At 36.1% G+C, this 23,200-nt stretch overlaps 1 protein-coding gene across 8 annotated transcripts in view; it reads left to right on the forward strand.

Annotated features, from left to right (window-relative positions):
• The window catches only part of LOC141502677 (phospholipid-transporting ATPase ABCA3-like), a 312,244-nt gene that overhangs the window by 191,159 nt on the left and 97,885 nt on the right, over positions 1-23,200 (forward strand). For all 8 annotated transcript variants that reach the window (XM_074207528.1, XM_074207521.1, XM_074207520.1 and 5 more), the window contains 5 exons: positions 6,643-6,797; positions 8,595-8,750; positions 9,102-9,312; positions 14,060-14,210; positions 21,075-21,173. In XM_074207528.1, the coding sequence (XP_074063629.1) occupies positions 6,643-6,797; positions 8,595-8,750; positions 9,102-9,312; positions 14,060-14,210; positions 21,075-21,173 (772 nt within the window). The remainder of the gene's footprint in view (positions 1-6,642; positions 6,798-8,594; positions 8,751-9,101; positions 9,313-14,059; positions 14,211-21,074; positions 21,174-23,200) is intronic.

Genomic DNA, 23,200 nt, shown 5'->3' on the forward strand with positions numbered 1-23,200 from the left:
CCCTGTCAAGTCCCAGATCTACTATAATATTGATCCTCCAGGATACACTGTTTTCAATATTGCTGCCATATTATTCTGGGAAGTCAAAAGGATCTACTTTGCCCAAAACAGCCTCAACTAATAATTCTTTTTTATTTTTAGGGTTTTGCAAGGCAAAGGTAGCACACACAGCTAGGTAATTATTAAGTGTCTGAAACCAGATTTGGACCCAGGTACTCCTGACTCCAAGGCTGGTTCTTTATACACTACACCACCTAGCTGCCCCCATAATAATTCTTTTTAGTAACTCTCATCATTTTTTGATTTTCTGGCATCATCTTTTTGCCTGGTTCACCATTGATTCTGGGATTTTTTTGCTGCTTGATCTACTTATTCTCAGCCTCACTACCCATGTATCCTTTCAGTTATGTTTCTACCTTGTCCCAGATTTACTCTTATCTTCCTTCTTCTTTCATCTTTCCTGGACTCCAGAATAATAATTCCAGGACTCCTTTTGTCTCCTAAGAAATACTAGGACTTTGAAGAGAGTATATATCCTCCTTCTGATGTATGCTTCAATAAATCACCAGCTATAGTAGGCCTGGGACCCAGGAACAAAATAGAAGTTTTAGGATTATCTTAAGAATTCTACCATAGAAATAGCTTGGAACATTTCTCTTTTGGAAGGCCACTGGGAATTATATAACATGAATTTTGTTAATATAATACTCATTGGTTCAAGGGACTGGGAGAGGTACTTAAAAGGATAGTTGGAAACCTCCAAATAAAATTTCGAGGAACATCATTGCCAAAATCCAGTTTCCAGGTCAAAGGAAAATTGGATGTGATATCTTGGGCAGTGAGTCACTCATTGGGCTCAGCTATATTAGTTTAAAAGGACATAAACATTTATTTATAATCTATTATGTTCCCAGGCACTATGATAAACCACAGCAGTACTCACCACAAAGAAACAATATGGTCTCATACCCAGGCACATGGCAAGTTTTCTTTAGGATCCCTGTAGAGGAAATTCTTGGACCCAGAAGAATGTGGGGAGGAGCTCAAATGCAGTCAGGTGGGCCCCAGAAGGTGTGGGTAGCAGAGTAAGCAATCATATAGGCCATTGCAAGCAACACAGGGCTCAATATCTATGCAACCTAAGTAGGCTTAGGAGATATGCCAGCAGCTCAGATCCTAATGGCAACATACAGTGAATTAAACAACAGAAGAACAGTGGTGGTAGACTAGGCAGCAGAACAGGACCCCACCTTCAGTTATGGGCTCAGGATTACCCTTCACTTACTGTAATTTGGAAGTTATGGGACCATTCCATATCATTACCAGTTCATGAATGAGCTGTTATCTTCCCTAGCAAGGACTGGAAAGGACCAAGAGATGGGACTATTGGAGGTGGTTTACTTTCTAACACAGGCAAAAGGTGAAACTCTCTAGTCAACTCCATTGGAAAAAGGAAGTCAGTCCCCCAGCAACTTAAAGTCTCCCAAAGTCTCTTGTGGACCATAGAACTAGAATAAACACTTGAGTATTTGAAATAATGTGAATTTGAGATTGTGTAAATCGCATGTAATTACATATCGATGATTCTGACCCATGAAGAGGAATTGTGACTCTGCTGACTCGGTCATTATCCCCAGAAGATCTTGGAGTTGATTCTGCTTAGCAGCACCACTTAATTTATCAGGAGATTCATTGTGAATCGTAAAGATTTGGCATTAGCCACCACATACAGAAGATGATTAAGACATAGGACTCTAAATAGGTCTTCTAAAAAGAGAAAACTAGATTCTTGGTCTTGATTTTCCATATTCTGTCACCCCTTCAAGGGACCATTGTACTGCTGTTTTTTGTTGTTGTTTTTATTTCTTTTGGTTTTGGATTTTTTTTGAGGGGGGGGAATTTTTGGCTATCATTCTGTTTTAGTTTTTCTGTTCCAGGAACAACAGAATAATTACAACCTTAGGAGTGATGGACTTAGATACCATTATAGTTGAAAGGCAATATGCTTTCTCTTCCCACCAGACATGACTGGAAAGAATCAATCTGCCTCTTAACTGTGGGGCAAGAATGGGGGAAGGGGTAAATGTTCCATCAGTGTCTTTGTAACAATAGAGGACCCAGATACAACTAGATTGTTTGGTTTTATTTGCATTTATTCAGTATTTGCATTCCCTGCCAAGATCATAGAAGCTATTGTTGGAGGGCTGCTGAATTAGCCTTTTAAGATGAACTTTTTTTTAACCTTGTCATGGTTGTTTGTGTGTGTGTGTGTGTGTGTGTGTGTGTGTGTGTGTGTGTGTGTGTGTCTGTGATTTGGTTCACTTTTACATCTGATGCTTAATTCGTTTTTTGGAATTTTGATATTTATTCTAAACTAGGAAAAGAAAATGACCAGACAGAAATCTTATTGGTCTAATGACCTGGAAGTCTAGATTCTATTTTTAATTCATTCTGCTATCTTCTTCATTTTTATGGGTGAGTTTATCTCAGTCATATAATAATAATTGCTAATTACGCATTTCTATCTATCATATTCTCTTATACATTTTCCTCTCTTTAATCTTTTTTTTAAACAAAGAAGAAAATGGTGAAAGAGAAATTATGTGATCTGTATTAGTAATCTTTATTTGAAGCACTTTATTTCCATTCCACTGCCCTTCCCTCAGACCCCAGCCACAGGTCCTTATTCTTTTTTCTCCGGAGCTTTCTTGTTCACTAATAATTTCTTTTTAAAATTTAATTTTTTTAATTTAAAAATGTTAAATTTTAAAAATTATATTTAAAAATTTTAAATCTTTTTTTTCATTTCTTGTAACAACCTTTATTTACATTTTAAAATCTTCTGATCCATTTCTTGTAAACACCTTTATCCCTTATGGATGAGCTATTTTTTTTGTCTGAATCTGTTTGTGATTATTTTAGAGTTCCCCTGCTCCCCTTCCAGATTTATTTCTTTAACATTTTTTGATCATGATATTTCTTCATGATGTTTAGTATCTTCCCCCATTCACTTGTATCTCTAGCCTCAGCTAGAGATAGTCTAGTCTAGTGATTGTTCCAAAGTCCGACTCAACTCCTTCCCTTATTCTGGATTGCATAGTCAGGTCCTATTTGATTCTGACCTTGATTTCTTGGACTTGTGCTCCCTACAGTGACTGACTCAGAGCATAGGCAAGTTTCCAATAATTGTGACTTGTCTACATTGTGAATATGTTATCCATTGGATAATCTGTTGGTCAAAGTGCTTTGATCTTTTCCCCACCTGACATGCCTCACTCAAAGCAATGCCCATTCCTGACCATGCTTCCACTAACAGAGCACTGTGGATTTCCACCCCAAATATAGCTTCTCCTTCTCCATTCTAGTACTTCTTGCCTCCCAGGACACTGTCATCTTCAGGTGCACCTGGAGTCATCACAGCACTGGCAGGTTTCCAGGTAATTTGCCTGAGCTGTTGGCTAATTAGCTAAGTCCCCCGTAGCCATTTCCTTTCAAACGTCTGTTTCTTTGTTTAGAGTTTTGTATAGTCCACTAGGTGAAGAGACTTAACTGTGATTTTTTTCTTTGTTTTGGTTTCTTTTTTGTTTTTTGGGGAGGGGGGTTTGCAAGGCAATGTGGTTAAGTGACTTGCCCAAGGTCACATGGCTAGGCAATTATTAATTGTCCGAGGCCTGATTTGAACTCAGGTCCTCCTGACTCCTGGACCGGTTCTCTATCTACTGCACTACCTAGCCACCCCCCAGTGATTTCTCTTTGAATGTCTGGAACTTATATTATCCCTTCTATATCTTAGCTGGAGTGGAAAAGCTAGGTTCATCTATAACCTTTTGAGTTGTTATGTTAACTACATATGGTATTTTCTGTACTCTACTATCCAGTGTATTCTTAAAACTTAACTGAGCCACCAGAATCTTAAGTTTTCATACTGTGAATCTTCCATCCCTATTCTCTCATGTGAACCTTTATCCTACCTATCCCAATACCTAAAGCCTAGTTAACATTTCATCTTTTTTTTTTTGGTGTTTTTTCATTGTTGTTAATTTGATTTTTTTTAAAAATTCTGAATATAAACTTCAAAAAAAGAGCATATATATTTGTGTGTGTATATATATATATATGACAAAACACAAAAAAAGATGATTCTATATGCCACTCTTTTTAAAAGAATACAATAAATTCTATACTTTTCCTTTTGAACTTACTACATTTCTATATCTTTTGTTTGGATGTTTCAATGATCCCCATTTTATTTGTAGCAAACCCCTTCTTCCCAAACTCTTCCAATTAAAAACTAAAAAAAAAAAAAACTGTTCACACAGGCTTTCTGGGATGATAGAATGGGATATACCTTCTATCATGTAAAATGCCTCAATAGATTTTAGGCTTAAGATGAACCCATTTCAAGAGTCATAACTAAAATAGGACCAGTGATCTTAGACATACTACTTTTCTCAACATTCTTGGAATTGTCTCCATCCTAATCTGTGAGGAGGTAATAGTCAAGTTGTTGGTAAATAGTCAAGCTTTTATTTGACAGACAATGCTGTCTCCTGTTTCTGCTTCAGGGTATCTTCCTGTTTGTACTATGCTGCCTTGCCTGTTTTGACGCCTTCCCTGTAGAGGTTGTTCCCCTAGCCTCAATGATGGCTATAGAGATCAAGTTGGAAGTAGGACTGATGATTTTGGAGGGAGTACTGTTATTCCTATAACTATTCAGTTCAGGGTCTTGAATTATCTCCTTTAGGGTCTAAAGGGAGATTCTGAGTGAGCCTAGTAGTGCTTGGAATTGGCATCACATATCTCTCTTAACCACAAATTAAGTTCCTATAGTGTCAGAAGAAAATAGTTTAAAATGACTTAAGAATAATGATCCATGCAGTAACCAGTCATGACTGTAAAACTTAATAAATCATATTTCCCATCTCTTGGCAGAAAAGTGATAGATGCAGGGTGCAGAAATGGCTATTATGTGGATTTATGTAATTATTTGTAACACGAGAGGGCTTTTATTTTTTGACGAGTGGCAGGTTGGAGAGAAAAGGGTGATAGTCATAATGGTATTAAAAGAAAATAAAAGAAATAAAATAACAGAATTTAAAAAAAAACAAAGAGAACAAAAGAAAGTTCTAAAGGGGAGATATAAAAAAGCACGAGAGTGATGAAACTGTCATATTATATTTGAAATATACCAAATAAAAACAAGCTGTGGAGATTAATGATTTCCATGTGTAATTTTTCTTTTGTACATCATATAGAGAAATGTTCTTTTTAAAATATTTATAAGGATGAAGATTCTATACCTAAATTTTGTAATTTATGGAATAAATAAATATTGTGCTTTGTTTTCAAAAGGAATCTTTCTGCATCTTTTGATATTATTGAAAGGAAAAATCTTCATTAGAGCTTAACCTTAAATAGGCAGGCTCAGGAAAATACAGCAAAAGGAATTTATTATTATTATATACAAGACCTGTGCATAGCAGCTGCCTGATCCTAAGTTCTAGCTATGCTTAACCTTTTAAAGATAAACTCTGGTAACCAGATAAGTCAATTCTGATAGGTTAAAATTGCAAAAGGGAATGAGTTTGTGTTGCGTTTGTAATCCATGTAGGCTGCTAATTTCTAAGGCACGTGTGGCTGTTTTCCTAGGCTTGGAATATAGCTTCCCTTAGAGGGAGCTATCACCTTTACATGTATAACCCTGCCCCCAATATTCAGATTTATATAGTTGGAATGGATAAATTCTTCAATGTAGTTATGTAATAGAGAATATTTTTAATTTGTTTATTCTCTAATATTGACTCATCCTTGTATCTCTTCTACAAATTCAACTTGAGAATAGTGAATAATTTTTCACATATTCACAAATGATATTAGCATGTAATTTTCCTTTTTTTCCTTATCCTTCCCTGGTTTGAATATTAGGACTATTTTTTGTCCCATAAAATAGTTTAGTATTGTTTTTCTCAGCATTTTAGAATAATTTGTGTAATATAAATATTTATTATCCACTGAAAGCTTGATTGACTTCTTTAACTCTATCTGGTCTGGATTTTTTTCTTTGTTAATAACTTTCCTTTTCTGAAACTGAATCATTTAAAATAGTGGCATCAAACTTAAGTGAAAGTTGGATCCCTGCTGGCTGCATATGGACTTAGAAAACCACAAATTAACATGATCTATGTTGTATATTTTAATTCTTTATTAACATTTCCTAATTACATTTTAATATGGTTTCAACCTTACCTAGGGAGTTTTGCTGACCTGCTGGGGCTCTGTGAATTTGACACTTAGGTTTAAGATTTGCTCTCTTAATTTTGTTATTTTATATTCTAAAATAATCAGCTTTTGCTGACAGGTCACTCAGGACCTCTTTTACAGGTCCATCCACTAGAGATCAAATGATTTGCCCAAAGTCTTACAAATTAGCAATGTTATGAATCCAGTCTCTCTGATTCTAAATCCCAAACTCATTCCCTTGGGCTTTATTGATATTCTGTTCTCAGTACCTGTTCTGTGTTGTTGATTCACTATAGTATTAGTGTCAAGTTGGAGTTCATCTGTCTGGATGAACCAGGACCATGACATATATTAAGCTGACTTCTCCCTACATTTACATTTTGTTTGTTTATTTTGTCTTAGGTATGTTTCCTCCAACAAGTGGAGAAGCATATGTCTGTGGGTATGAGATCTCCAAGGGAATGGTTCAGATCCGGAAGATTATTAGTTTTTGTCCCCAGTATGATATTTTATTTGATCATATGACAGTAGCTGATCACCTTTATTTCTATGCTCTGGTGAGTGAAAGAAGCAAATATTCCCTCTCTTTCCATTAATTTAATCCAAGCCCCTCATTTTCCAGATGAGCAAACTTAGGGTTAGAAATTAACATTTGTCTACTATCATATAGTTAGTAGTAGATACAGGGGATCTGTATTTAAACTGTGAGTCCTCTGATTCTGGATCCTTTGATCTAACCTCTTAGTTTTGTGTCAAAAAATTCTAGAAATGTTCTCGGTATTTCATCATTTCATGTATCAGGACAGCATATAATTAACAAAAAGTTCAGTGGCTTTCTTGAATGTCTCCTGAATTCCATTCAATGCACTTGGAAAAGTGGTTGTTCCTGAGGATGGCAATAAACTCTGATTGGATAACAATTAATCAGACAATGAATGTTGTAATGAGAGGATGGAGGAGCTGACTGATAATATTTCTTATTAACAAAGACATATTATCTCAAACCAGATTACCCCAGTTTCAGAGAGTCCAGCCTGCCAAAATGGAAGCAGAGGGCTGGAATTCAATTCATTCTAAGGTTCTCTGGTTGGGTGAGGTAAAAATTTCAAGATTTCATTTTATCATCTATCCTTCAGAGAACTAAGACCTAATCTCCAAATGAAAAAGATGAAACATCCTTTTTTTCCCTCAGTTAAAATGTTTAAAGCTATGTAACTATGTAAGGAAGGCTTGCTATATTTCAAAATATATTTCCTGAAGTTCTCTCTTTCTAAAATAAAGTGAAATGAGGAGGTAGGGATTTTAAAATAAATTTCTTTCATTGAATGCCATGCAGGTAGCAAGGTTAATGGGATCAAAACTACAAAGTAATTATACTTAAAAGAAACTATTAATAATAGTGATAAAGTATAATTCTGCTGTTATAGTAAAATTACAGTATTTGTATAATCAGCTGTGAAAACCAGAATTTAAACACATCATTCATATATTTTTCTGAAGAATTACACATTTTGCTGTTTTAAATGTCTTATGTGTTGTGCCAGGTCTCTTATTTCTTGTTTTAGTAGTGTTAAAAAATTTTTAAATGACTTTTTGGTAATGTTTGTTTTTAGATCACCTACATTTTCCATTGTTTCTTTTCTTTCACCCAAGGAACCATTCCTTAAAATAAATTATACAAAATAGGAAAGAAAAGAAAAAAATTACCAAAACTGACCAACAATTGAAAAAAAAAGACCATAAGCAGTGTTCCATAAAACTATGGTCTTTCTAAGATTTGTCATTATAATTGCACAGAGTTCAGTTTTTGTTTTGTTTTGTTGTTTTCTTTTACATTGTTGTCATCACTGTATATATTGGGTTTTTTTGTTTGGTTTTGTTTGTTTTTTTTACAAGGCAATGGGCTTAAGTAATTTATGCCACCTAGCTACCCCAAATATATATTGTTATCCTGCTCCTACTCAACCTGAGTCTATATTAGTTTATATAAGTTTTCTTATGCTCCTCTTTGTTTCACAATTTATTTAATCATTCTTTCATCAATAAATTTCTACTTTATTTTTAATTCTTTACTATTACCAGAAATGTTTCTGTAGATGTGGGAACATCTTTTTCGTCATTAGTCTCCTTGTGGTATATTCCTAGCAATAGAATCACTGGACAAAAAGATTTGGAAATCTGAGTCTATTGTCCATCATGGTTAAAAATCTACCAATAATACCAGTGTATTGTAAATTGTGCCTGAATTTCCATAAAAGGAGATTACTTTTTAAATCACAACTGTTAGATATATTCTGAGACAGAGGTCTATTAATTAGAGTCAGAAATTTAAGTGCTTTCTTTTGTGTTTTCAGCTAAAAGGATTAACTTTGAAGGAATGTCATAAAGAAATAGAGCAGACCTTGAAATTTTTCAACTTGGAAGAAAAGCGCAATTACTTTTCAAGGTCACTGACTGCAGGCATGAAGCGGGAGCTCACCATTAGCATTGCACTCTTAGGAGACTCCCAGGTAAAGAAAGTCATTAAAATGTGCTATTATTGCTGCTTGATCAGAAAAATCAACTGACATTAACGTAAGTGAACTGATCCTAAGATGGAGCTGTCCTCTAAAGGGGAGCTCCCAGAGTGTCCTCAGTGCAGAGGTGTTTTCATGCTATGATTGGAGTAAGTTGACAAGATTTTACTGGGTTTGAAAGTAGCCTGTCTGACCTTGTTATCTGCCTCTGTGCAAGTGATTCAAGTGCCTTGTGCTCAACTTTTTGGAATAGCCAAGGTTGGTTGGTCCCCTCCATATTAAGGATCTACACAGGAGTCCAAGCACCATTTCCTGATCTTAGGATGCTGTCCTTCTGGTCTGCAGGTTATCATTCTGGATGAGCCAACACTGAGGATGGACCCCATCATCAGAAATAGCACCTGGAACCTTCTTCAGCAGCATAAACATGGTCACACCATTGTAATGACCACCACCAACATGACCGAGGCTGACCTGCTGGGTGACCGCATTGCCATAATGGTTGAGGGGGAATTGCAGTGCTGTGGCTCCTCACTCTTCCTCAAACACAAATATGGTCTCTTCAGCCTTTTTCCTTTTTGGTGCATCCTTCATTTCACTGTTAAAACTTTCTTGTGTAGTTGGTGGATTTTTTTTTTTTTAGTTTCTCAAAAAGGCCCTGAAAAATAGAGCAAAGAGAGAGGGAGCAAGGGCAAAGCAGCTTGGAAGTGGTTAAGCCCCTTTTCTTGGGCTCTCTAAACTTAAAGGGACTTAAAATTTAATTGAGGATTAACTAGCCAGAGGATTTTTAAATTTTGTTTCTTTGACTCAGAATTTGAAGGGACTCTAGGGCAAAAGGGAAAATGCCAAGCAAGCAAAAAATGGAGAAGTGAGTAGGCTGGAACAAGGAGTTTTGTGGATGAGTGGAGAATAGGAAAGGTTGAAGCCAACACAGCATCCTCTTTGCTAAACTCTACCATTTGACTTTCAGTCACTCAGTCCATCAGAAATAATCTGTTAAGCACTTCTTATCTGCCAGGCACTCTGGGAAACTCCATGATTCAAAAAAAAAAGGCAAAAGGCAGCTTCTGCTATCAAGGAGCTCACAATCTAGGAGGAAACAAAATGCAAACAGCAATGTGCAAACTAAGTACAAGATGAATAGAAAATGATCAACAGAAGGAAGATTCTAAAATGAAGATTTGGAAAGACTTCCTGTTGAAAGTGGAATTTTTGCCTGAAACTGAAAAGAAATCAGGGAGGTCAATAATCAGAGCAGAAGAGGGAAAGAGCTGAGATATATATAGGACATTGTTCAAGGGACAGTCAGTGTGAATGGGCAGTGGGTAGTGTGAGATAGTGAAAAGGGGTAAAGAGATTGGCTAGACTGGGGAAAGATGTTTATTGAACACCAGTCATTATTTTTTTTTATGCTAGACATAGATTTTGACAACAGATTAAATATGTGTGCAGATTATATATGTGAGGGGAGGGGAGGGTGATGAGAGAATGAAGTACTGAAGAAGACATATAGATTTCAAGCTTGAAGAATCCTAGGATGGGGATGCCTTTGATAGTAATAGTTTGGAAGTTTGGAAAGTGGGAAAGGTTTTTTGTTTGTTTGTGTTTTTGTTTTGCAAGGCAATGGGGTTAAGTGACTTGCCCAAGGTCATATAGCTAAATTAATCTGAGGCCAGATTGGACTCAGGTTCACTTGATTCCAGTGCTGGTGTTCTATCCACTGCACCATCTAGCCATCCCAGAAGTAGGAAAGGTTTTGTGGAAAAGATCACAAATTCAGTTTTGGACATGTTGATCTGTCTATGGAATATCCAGTTTCAGATATCTACTAGGCATTTGGAGATGAGAAATTTGAGGTCAACAAAGAAGTTAGAGTTGGATATGGAGATCTGAGAATCATCACAGTAAAAATGATAATTTTATTCATGGGAGCTGTTGAAAACACCAATGAAATAGTTTAGAGAGATGAGAGGTGGATTAAGGACAAATATCTGTGAAATACCCATGATTAGAGGGCATGACCTGGATGAAGAGCTAGCAGAGAAGACATGGAATGTGTCATCAGATAGTAGGATGAGAGTAGTGTCCCAAAAGCCTAGTGAGAAGAAATATTAAGGAGAAAGGGTTAATCAACAGTGTCAAAGACTATAGAGAGATCAAGAATAAGGATTGAGAAAAAAAGATTGTCAGATTTAATATCTCTGATAACTTTGGAGGCAGCAGTTTTGTAGAATGAGATCAGAAGCCAGAAGAGACTGAGAGGAGAAAAAGTGAAGTACTCAGACTTAAGAATTTAGCTGGGGAGGCTAGGTGGCACAGTGGATAGAGTGCTGACCCTGGAGTCAAGGAGTACCTGAGTTCAAATCTGGTCTCAGACACTTAATAGTTACCTAGCTGTGTGGCCTTGGGCAAGCCACTTAAACCCATTGCCTTGTTAAAAAAAAAAAAAAGGAATTTAGCCACAAAAGACAGGAAAAATAGGAGAAAATAGCAGCGATAGCAAGAGCAAGTGAGGATGTTTGTGGATAGTGTGGGAGGGGCCATTAGACTAGGAGAGATTAAGTGAAAGAGTGGGTATTCAATAAGAGACAATCTGTTGGTAGAGATACAGTGGAGTGGGATCACTTATGTAGGAGAGGGATTTGCATATGCAGGGAGAAAGAGAGGGTTGGATCAGGGAGAGAGACAAGGGAAATTTTAAGAGGGATGAACTGACCACCAGTAACAGAGGCAGTCACTAAATTGAGTCCCAGGGATGGAATTCCAGGATTTGCTAGTGACCATCAAAGAATAACAAGGACTGTGGTGAAACTTTTTGATTATAGTTCACAGACTCTTTTTCACTGAAAGTGCAGTTCACCATTTGAACCACTGTTTGGTTCTTTAGAGGTTTAAATGTTCAACATATATCTCCAAATACTTATCAGGGAGTTCATCTATCTTAATGGACAATCAAGTAGTTGTGGAATTAAATTTTTAGAGTCATCACCTGTCTCTGTAGCTATTTTTCAAAGAAGCAAATTGCATACTAATAAAGAAATATGTTTGCACATGTATAAACTATATCAGATTGCTGCCTTGTAGAGGGGAGAGAGGAGAAATGGAGGGAGGAAAATTTGGAACTCAAAATCTTATTTAAAAATGTTGAAAACTTAAAACTAACTTTACCTGTAATTGGAAAAAATAAAATACTATTAATCAAAACAAAATTTAAAGAAATAAGCAGACTGCTGAGTGAAAATGGGCACAATCATGTCCTTTATTTGGTGGTAGTAGATCAGATTTGAAATTCTGTCCCTGACTCCTTAGTATCTGTCTCTGCCACTGGGGAGGGGGGAACTGACTGATTATACTCAGATAAAAGACTCCAGGATATTTCAGGATATAAGACTCCAGAATATCTCAGGATATAAGACTCCAAGTAGGACACTGCTCTCTGCCTTCAATCTCCCCAAACATGGATTCATTTATCAAGTTACAGTTTTTTTGTTTCACACTACTTCTCCATCTCTTACTTGTTTGCTTGTTTTCTACTTTTCCACACCATAACCCCTCCAAAGTTTTGTTCAAACAAAACAATAAAGTGAAGGATTTAGCGGTGATGATAGCTATCCTCAGGGAAAGTCTTTTAACTCTTTAGAACTTAAGGAGGACTAGAAAAGGGGTTTGTCTGCCTTTAAGCTCTGGCCGGTCTCCCCTTTCTCTGTTTTCAAGCTTCTTTTGAGGAGTTCCAAAAAGATAATCCACATTTATAAATTACTCTCACCATGTGTTTATTCACAAAAATCCACAATGGCTTCCTATTTCCAGCTTTATTAATTCACTCTCCTTGATTTTTAATGCTCTCTATAATCTGGTCTAACTTTACATCTTCAATTTTATTTCCTGTGTTGGGGATCTGCTTAACTAAGATCTCCCTAATCCATCTTATGAAATTTCATGATATAAGGGACAGGTTACAGTCAGTGAAATGAAAGACATGTTTTTTTTTTTCATTTCTCCTTTAAAAGGAGTACAGTTCTTTAGTCAATTTCTAAAAGATCAGTGGTGCCCTTTCAGAAACAGCCCACTCACTGAGAAGCTACCAGCTAGCTGCCTTATAATACCATCAAAAAATCAATTAAAGAATTTCTTCACTACTTGTTAAAGGAGAAATGAAAAAGAATTTTGTTGTTCAATCATGTCCAACTCTTCATGACCCTCTTGGAGTTTTCTTGGCAAACACCCTGCTATGTTTGTTATTTCCTATTCCAACTCATTTTACAGATAAGGAAATTAAGGTAAACAGGGTGAGGTGACTGGCCCAAGGTCCTGAATATTTCTTCTAATATTTAAATATCTACTGTTGCTTTTACAAAACCCTTATATCCACTAAATAGGATATATATATATATATATATATATATATAGAGAGAGAGAGAGAGAGAGAGAGAGAGAGAGAGAGAGAGAATTTAATTGATTAGGCCTCATCTAACTCCTCCCTCTCTTCACCCCCACCCCAGCACCTATACCTGTAGTAGACCTTCTGTCCTACTCACTAAATGACATATTTATTCCCACCTTTTTGCCATTCCTCAATTTGTTTTCTCCAAATTGATTGTTGGAAAGGTTTGAAAACTAAGCAACTGTACCTGTAGTTGAAGAAAGTTTGAAAACAGACAGATTGCTTTGATTGTATTAGTAAATCTCAAGGATATTAATATTTGTCAATAACTAAGGGATTATTTTCTCCAGCTACATCTCTGTTCACTGTAGCATTGATTGGGCACCAGTTTTCATTAACATGATTTGCTTCATAGATTCATAATTTTTTTATTATAAGAATCCTAACCCTAAATTAGGGTATGTGAAGCCAGTTTCTACCCAAAGAGTAGAAGTCAGATTGGGCAGGTGTGTCTGAGGGGTGTAGGGAAGGAGTTATGTGGCTTAGAAGAACTAAAAGATTGGACACCCCTGAAGACTTCAGAATCCTGATTTTTACAGCAGTAGCCAAATAACAACTCTAAAAGATTTTCCCCACTGAAATTCTATCCAGTAGATAATGTCCCTATTTTACCCATAAGCAAACAGAGATTCGTAGATGTAAAGTTACTGGGCCTTGGTAATACACTTGGTCCATATCCATGAGTGGTGTCTATACAGTTCAGAGCCTTCAGAGCCTCTTTCCACAGAACCATAATATGCTTCTCCATCTTCCCTCTCTTAAGGAGCTCACCTAATTCAAATTGTGAGAAAATCAAGTATAAGCTATTAAAAGCAATGGAATGAATTCAACTGTTCTGGTATTAAAAAACTTTTTTTAGGTTCTGGATACCACATGATCATAGTAAAGGAACCTAACTGTGACATAGAGAAAATCAGCCAAATTGTTGAACAATGTGTACCAGATGCCATTTTGGAGAGAAACTTTGGAGTTGAGTTATATTTTAGCCTACCCACAGAGAATGCAAACAGGTAGGAAACCAGAGCATGCTGGCCTAATGGGGTTTCTCTTACTCAGTGTTCATAGTCTTTCACAGATTCCTCTGGTTTGCAAATGTGCCTTCTGACAATCTAGGAATCTTGTCATTACTGCCTTATACCAAGCAATGAGTAGCCACTAATTTTATACATTGGAAAGTCAGACATTGAAAATTACTTCTATTCTTTTCAGGGTAGCATAAGAGCAGGAAAGAGATCACACCTTCCAAACTGAATAAAAGTAAACAAAATATTATTAAAAGAGAAAGGGGTAGAAAAAGCAAATACTAAAACATAGTACAGTTATACCTTCCACATAGCAGGGGTTAGGGGCTTGGTGCCCTTACAGTCTGAAAATTCATGTAAAAATTTTTGGCCTTCTCCATACATATTTACCATACATATTTAAAGATAAAACTGTGTTGATATTATACAATACTCTACACATATTTTATGTATTTCCAAGTTTCTAAACTTTTTGTGTATTGTCTGCTAACCTTCACATGTTAGCAAAACTCCCCCTATTTTTCATTTAATTTCCTACTTCAAATCACAATATATTGAAACCACAATGGGGAAAGTCACAATGTAGAAAGGATTACTGTATTTGGCTAATTACTGAGAATGTGAAAAATTGCATATTAAATTGAATTAAAAATTAAAGTCAAATTGATTTGTAGGTGCTTCTGAATTTTTGTGGATTTGTTTGCTACCTCAATGAAGTTATTAATTGTCTCAATTAATTTCTTTTCAGATTCTCTAGGACTCTTTAAGTAATCCCCATATTGTTTGTAAAAAGAAGTTTCATCTTGGCCTGAGTCTATGCCTTAAATTTCTTTAACTTGCTTTAATGCTTTTGTTAGCAGTTTTAGAACTTTGTTAAATAAATGCAATTCTACTCTCGTTTTTTCTACCTTTATAACCAATCCTCCCTAGTTTCTTTGACTTAGTGACCTTCTATATTGTGTCCTTTAACCATAGACATAATTCCAGATTTTGTCTTTTCTCTATTCTTTTTTCTTCAGTGGTCTCTTTAGCTTCTATGGATCTAATTCTCTCTGTACAGATGACTATATATTTCCAGCCTAAGTCTTTTTTCCTTAACTCTAATTACATATCATCAACTGCTTATTAGACTTTTCAAATTGAATGTCTCAAAAACACTTCAAACTCAATATGTCTAGAACTCATTATCTTTCCCTCAAAATCCCTCCCTCTACCAAATTTACCTACCATCTTTCCATTCTCCCAGGATGCATAACATTAGTGTTATCTCCTGTCCTCACACTCCCTCATCCAGTGTTTCCAAGCAGTTGCCAGTTTGTCATTTCTATCAACACAATTCTCCCAACCCATTCTTTTTCTCTCTACTTCCCTACCGCTCTCTTCCGCACTCTCCCTGCTATTCCCACTTTTCTGTTTCTCCTTCTCCTCATTCAGCTAGCCCTCATGACCTCTAGCATGGACTACTACAGTAACCCCTAATTGTTCTGTTGACTTCGGAAAAGTGGGGACCAGAGTTTGGCTTCAGGTTTTTTTTTTCATGCTGCTCTCATTCCTTTGTTAGAATGAAATACATATATTATCAAGCAACTGTCTGGCACAGTGGATAGAACATTGGTCCTGGAGTCAGAAGGACCTGACTTTAAAACTGACTTCAGACTCTTTACTAACTAGGTGACCTTGGGCAAGTCACTCCCTCCTGATTGCCTCACCCTCCCCACCAAAAAAAATTGCAATGAGGGAAAAAATTAAGAGAAAAAAATCATACCTAGAGGGGATAGCATAATCAAGGAAATTGACCTGTCAACCATTAGGTGCCAACATAGGAGAGGGCCTATTAAAAAACAATAGCAACAGGACCTTTTCCTCATACCTCATCCTCCAGTACACAACTGCTAGTACCCTTTCTCACTATTCTATATATGTGTGTGTGTATTAACTTTGTATATACCTAGATAGCTACATTTTATATTTCATAATAAGATTTTAGCTCCCTGAGAGCTATCTCTAGATCCTAACACAACATCTGGCATATAGTAACTAAGTCCTTATTGTTTGATTTGTGAATATGATACTATCACATTATTGGCAAAATGGATGCTGTTTCCCCCAATGCAAATAATAATAGCTTTGGGTTTTAGATATGTACTTTTTATCAGATTACTGATATACCTATGCTTTGTAGGTTATGGGATTTTTTAAAGTGATCAATGAGTGTCATACTTTGTCAAAGACTTTTCTGCAATATTTCTATAATCTTGTGGTTTTGGTTTTTAATATGACTTATTGTGTTGTTTTCCTATTGTTGAATTAATTTTGAATCCATTATATAATATGTCCAACTTAGTCATGATGCATATTTTTAAATAGAATGGTCTTTTAATGCTAAAATTTTATAGTCTTAATCAGTATTCATTAGTGATATTAGCTCTCTCACTTTTTTATATTTTTGTTTTATTCCTCCCTGTTTTACATATTAACATTATATTTTTCTTATTTAAGGAATTTGCTGGAGTGCTTCCATTCTCAATTAGTGAGAAAATTTTTCTAGAATTAATTGCTTTTCAGATTTTAGATTAAGTTCACCTATAAATCTATCCAGGCCAGTTTTTTTCCTTTGTTTAATGTTTTTAATGTTTCTTTGTTTAATTTCATTTTCAAAATTGTGTTAAGATCTCTTATTTCAGAAAGATTCCACAGGCCACTGGGTCCTACCACTCTACTTATTGCAGCTTGCCCAGCCTGGCTGCCCAGGGACCCTCAGTGAGGGGCCAGGGCAGGAGCAAGCAAAGTCACTCCCAAGTCAGCAAAGCTTCTGTTTCAGGCCTGTGTTCTGAAATTAGTAGAAGATAATAAGAAGGGAGTGTCCTCTGCAGCTAGGACCCTCTCACTCCTAATCCCACCCACCCCACACCACTCCAAGGTGATTGAATGAACCAGTCATTTTCCCCTGCAATAGCCTAAGCTCCTATTCCTGGCCACTGATAGAGAGAGAGAAAGAGAGGCTCCTGCTACTGATCATTCCTTGAGGTCCCATCGACTGCCTTCAGATCTCAGAGATTTTGTCTGAGGACACAAACTTCAAAAAAGACTTTTGGAGGTACCAGATGGAGCTAAAGAGAGCTCAGGTGACTCTCTGAAGCCCAAAAACTGCAAAGAGAATTCAGATCTGCATTAGGAAGGAATAATTTCCTTATAGCAGGAACTCCCAAGTCTGGTCCAAGAAGACAAAGGATCAGAAGTTTAGAGCCAAGGGGTCATCTAACCCAAGAGGCACAGAGAATTGAAGTAATTTCCTGAAGTCACTTAGCATTTAAGTGACAGAGTAGGCCAGGGCCACTGACTGCATCATTTTTTCTTCTATTCTGTGAACTCTCCTTTTTCCTGAAGGACTTTATATTTTAAATCATACCAAACTACACAGATGTGGTTATATTCATAGAGTTTGATATCCAGTAAAATGTTATGTCCTAGTGCTAATTTTCAAGGGCAAAACTCCTTTGTTCCTTTTCTATCTGTGACCTGGTCACTCAAGTCAATTCTGCCTTTTGCTGGGTCACTTTACATCAGTCTACATTTCAGTTTCCCCATCTTACAGAAAGGTCTGCACCAAAATGCCATGAAAATAAATGAAGTAATGATTCTGAAGTGATGTTGTGGGGGAGGGGGGAGAATACAACTCTCCATCCAGGGCAGTATCTCCCTCCTGCTGAGCTTCAGATTCCTGCCACCAGGCTTTGTCTCATTCCAAGTCTAAAAGAATGCAGGTCATACAGCCTGGTGGCAAGGTAGTCAAGTTAGCCAGAACAAATAGCAACATTTCTCCAAGATTGAACAAAAGAAAGTTCTCATTTTCTTATTTCCTACCTGTGACCAAAGAGAACTAGCATCTCAACTCAGACTGAAGAATTGTACCAGTGTTGCCATGCAGACCATGTGTTTATCTCCATATCACCACCTTTCAGAAAGAACTCCTGCCCCTTTGTATTTTCAAGGTATTTTCACACTTAAATCTCCAGGGGGATAAAGTATGGAGAGGGAATCATGCAATAGAAAAAGAAGCTGCTGTTTTCATAACTTTCAATGAATAACCAGGCTGTTTGGGTTAATTTCTGATGCTCAGGGTAGATAAGACCATAGATTTCTATTAGAAGCAGGAAGGTCACCTACACAACTCCCTCCTTTATGAAGAAGAAAATGGAAGTTCTTGGGATGAATTACACTACAGAGTTTACTATTCAGGTCCTCTGATACTAGTTCCACTCCCCACTGCACCACACTGCTTCCCCTCTCTGTTTTTCTGTAACCTGTTCTGGGAGATAAGGACTTTTCCTTTTTGCAGACAAATTCAGATGATCCCACAGCAACAGACAATTTCTGTTCCTGCTCCTGCCAGAAATATGAAACTTGTCTACTAAAGCACCACTAAGTAATAGAGAGACCTTCACTTCCATGCAAAAAAGCAGTCAAGTAAACTTCAGATCAACCAAAGATCAAGTGGTTTGGTCTGGATTTCAGGGAACTAGGGATACATTTCTCATTATCTTGTTGCTTTATACAGAATTAGCAGTACAAGAGCCTCTATACTTCATTTCCTTCCCCTATCAAAACTAGGGGCAAGGCTCCAGCTCTGCCATAGATTAGCATAAAAAGTGCTTCCTAACCTCATCATCATCATCATCATAATTACTATTCCAATAAAGCCCCCAATTTCTTTTTTTTAAAAAATCAATTTCATTATCAAATATGGGTATTTTGTATTTCTGTAGATAATTCTCCATTTCCTTTCAATTCTCAGTTTTGATAGTTTGTAATTGTATATAATAGATTTGATCATTCTTTTAATTTCTTATCTGGTGTTGTCATTTCACTTTTCATATTTTTTTCATCTTGTGCTACTTGTGAAAGCTTGACTCCAGTAGTGTTAACATCTCTGCCCACCCTCCCTAGTACTGATAGCACTTTGTCTCACATCATTTCCAAGCTTTTCAAAGAATCTATTTTTACTTTTGTTTATCTTTTTCTATTATTCATCTTCATATTTTCAAGAATTTGTGCTTTATATAGGTTTATTTACTTTTTACTTAGGCTTGTTTTATATTAGGTTTGTTTACTTATTTATTTTGTAATTGACTTTTTGTTTAACTATCTCCTCTATTTCTCCTATTTTCTATATTGTTAATGTATAGTTTCTGAAATATATTTTTTCTGTAAGGTTTATTTTAACTTTGTTGTGTTGATTTATTACCATACCTCTCGACACAGTTGTTTCTTCCATAATGTTTTTGGATCCACTTGTTATTCAGGATGTTGCTATTAAGTATCAATTTAACTCTGTATATGTTGCCTACTAATATGCTAACTGTTAAAATAAATGAAATGAATGTTTATAAAATATCCAGATTAACAGAAAAAATAGAGAATTTTTAAATAACCCAAATTTCAAAGGAAAAATACAAGACATAAAATAATTTTCAAATTAGAAAAAGGCCACATCACATAGATTTTAAAATTAATTCTATTTTTATTAAACATCAAAAGAAAAGTTAATTCTAACATTACATAAAGCATCTGAAAAAATATGAAACAAGATCCTAAATACTTTCTTGGAGAAATCAATATGTGCTATCTAAATTAGAGGAAAAAGTAAAACAGAAAGAAGCTGTAGGTCAGTATCTCTAATACAGGATTTTTTTAGCCTTTTTTGGTAACATTGACCTCTTCAGCAATGTGGTAAAGCCTATGAACCCCTTCTACAATTATCAAAATATTTTTAAAAAAACAGGTTGGGGGGTGGCAGATAGGTGGAGCAGTGGATAGAGCACTGGTCTTGAAGTCAGGAGTACCTGAGTTCAAATCTGGGGCCTGGGGCAAACCACTTAAACATCATTTGCCTCATAAAAACCAAAAAAAAAAAAAAAAAAAAAAAAAGACAGGTTTAAGAATGCAGAGTCAAAATGGCAGAAATCTGGAAAAAATACCAGGCTAAATTGGATTCAGGAAATTCAAGAAAAAGTGCTTTGTGGCTTACTTTTCCAGCCCATGTTAGCCTAAAGAAAACACTGAAAAGTCTGTGAAGATGGGGTCTGTCCAGGAGTGTGCCTCACAGAACATTTACTCAGGGAGTAAAAGAGAACTATGACTATACTTCAGTGAAAGATGAGGTTTTAGAATACTGCAGCTTCATACAGTTACTGACTACTTAGTTCTAGCTCATAAATTCACGGTGGACTAAAAAGAGGTAGTTGACTGATGGGTTGTAAAACTCTAAGGGGTGTTTTTTTTAATTTGGTGACAGGAATTTCAACAGCCAACTATAGTGGTTTTCTTTTTTTTTTAATTTTTTAAAAATTTTATTTATTTAAGGCAATGGGATTAAGTGACTTGCCCAAGGTCACACAGCTAGGCAATTATTAAGTGTTTGAAGTTAGATTTGAACTCGAGTCTTCCTGAATCCAGGGCTGGTGCTCTATCCACTATGCCCCTTGGCTTCCCCTAACTCTGTAGTGGTTTTAAAGGTTGGAATTCCCTGTTTAAGAAGATTGGCAACTTCTTTCAACAAGGAGGAAGCGACCAGAAGGCTAAAATTGGACAGGAGATAAAATGAAGACAAATGTGCAGAAGAGGTAGAAATAGTCCTGATTTAAAGCTAAAGAGAAAAACATGAGAAAGAAGGCTGACCTGGGGAAATTTTTTTTTTTTAAAGGAAAGCCATGTTAGAGAGTTCAGAGTGTCAGAAAATTAGTTAACTCCTGTTATTCTTAATACTTCAAAAAGAAATGTATTCTGAACCCAAAACAAAAAAGCTAAAAATTTACTTAGCATGGCATCTCTTTCTGCTTTTTTGCCTTCTAGGTTTGAAGCTTTGTTTACTGCACTGGAAAGCAAACAAAAAGATCTGGGTATTGTGAGCTTTAGAGTTTCTGTCACAGCCATGGAAGAAGTCTTCCTTAGGTTAGTAATTATCAATCATAATCAACCTTAATATTTATTAAGTGTCTACTACATGCCAGGCCTTGTGCTACATAATCTCTGGGGAGACAAAAAGAAACCCTCACAGAGTTTACAAGTGAATGGAGGAGACAACGTACAATTATGTATAAAGTATGTGATCTAGAGGATAACTAGGAGATGATTAATAGAAGGCACTAGAATGAAGAAGAGTTAGGAAAGTTAAAGGAAACCAGAATCAGTGGTCAGGAAAGAGGATGGGGAGAATGTTCCAGAAAGGAGAGAGGGCCAGAGAAAATGCAGCAACCAAAGATGGAGTGTCCTGGCCAGGGTCACCAGGTCCAAAAGCACCTGTCAGAGAGTGAGATGTGGCTATGAATGACGGAGAGAGGATGAAGGGAATTTGGGAATAAGCGTCAGGCTAACCAGAATAATCAAGATGTTACTGGATTTTACACATGATAACATTTTGTACCTTTGTTTGAGAAGAGGGTTCTGTTCCACCTGAAGTTCCTATCATTGCTGAGGGGAAAAGGACCACAAAGAATGATATTGTGTAAAAAAAAACCCTTCAGTTTTTAGAAAACATAAGTAAAATGATCACTGTAGGATTTGGAACTGCATAGACTAGTCACTTGAGAAGTATTAATAACAGAAACTACTCATGACAATGAATCCAGGGAAGAGAAAACTTGAGAAATCAGAGAAAGACAGGTGGTTGTTGTTCCAGTGTTTGTGTCTGAAACTTTGTGACCCCATCTGGGTGGGTTTTTTGGGGTTTTTTTTAGTTTTTGCAAGGCAATGGGGTTAAAGTGGCTTGCCCAAGGCCACACAGCTAGGTAATTATTAAGTGTTTCAGACCAGATTTGAACTCAGGTACTCCTAACTCCAGGGTTGGTGCTCTTTCCACTGCGCCACCTAGCTGCCCCTCTGGGTTTGTTTGTTTTTGTTTTTTTTGGCAGAGACACTGGAGTGGTTTGCAAATGTGGTTAAATAACTTGCCCAGAGTCACAAAGCGAATAAGAATCTGAAGTAAAATTTGAACCTAGAGCTTCCTGAACTCCAGGTCTGCAACTTTATCCATTGTGCCATCTAACTACCCTAAAATTGGGGTTAAGTACAGGGAAATTGGTTAGAGAGAATCCATGGAAGCTGCTGGCACAGGGCTCAGGTGTGCTAGGAATTAGGACTTCATTTTGTAACTGTGAAACAGGTAGGAAACATTGTTTCCTAAAGTAGTCATAAGAACTATGGAGAAAATTCTTATTAGAACTGATAAATGAAATTTAAAACTTCTATAAAAACCAAGAACTTTATATGTACCAATTATTTATGTCATCTGTATGCAATTTATATCCTGACATTCCCTTTCTCTATAATAAAATAATTTGTGTACTCTGGCTTACTAAATGACAATGTACTATATTGTCATATTGATGGCTCACAAAGTAGGTGAAAAGACCACAGGTGAGAACTATTATTACACAGAATCATAGAATTAAAAATTTAGAAAGACTTACTGGACCATCTAGTCTGGTTGATTCAATATTAGGAAAACTGTCAGTATAATTAATTATATCAATAACAAACCTATCAGAAATCAAATGATTATAGCAATAGATGCTGAAAAAAGCTTTTGACGAAATACAGCACCCATTCCTACTAAAAACACTAGAGAGTGTAGGAATAAATGGATTGTTCCTTTAATAAGCAGTATCTATCTGAAACCATCAGTAAGCATATGCAATGGAGATAGGCTAGAGGCATTCCCAGTAAGATCAGGGGTGAAACAAAAATACTGATTATCACCACTACTATTAAATATCATATTTGAAGTGTTAGCTTATCAAGAATTCCTGGAAAAGTTAAAAAGCTATTTTCTAAATTGAGAGTGGAAAAAGAAAATTATAAAAAAAAAGTTAACAGTTTGGTAAAAGATACACAAAAAAAAAAATATTGAAGAAACACCTTAAAAATCAAAATTGTCCAAATGGAAAAAGAGGTACAAAAGCTCACTAAAGAAAATAATT

Source organism: Macrotis lagotis, chromosome X (assembly GCF_037893015.1).
Source record: "Macrotis lagotis isolate mMagLag1 chromosome X, bilby.v1.9.chrom.fasta, whole genome shotgun sequence".
Classification (NCBI taxonomy): Eukaryota; Metazoa; Chordata; class Mammalia; order Peramelemorphia; family Peramelidae; genus Macrotis; species Macrotis lagotis.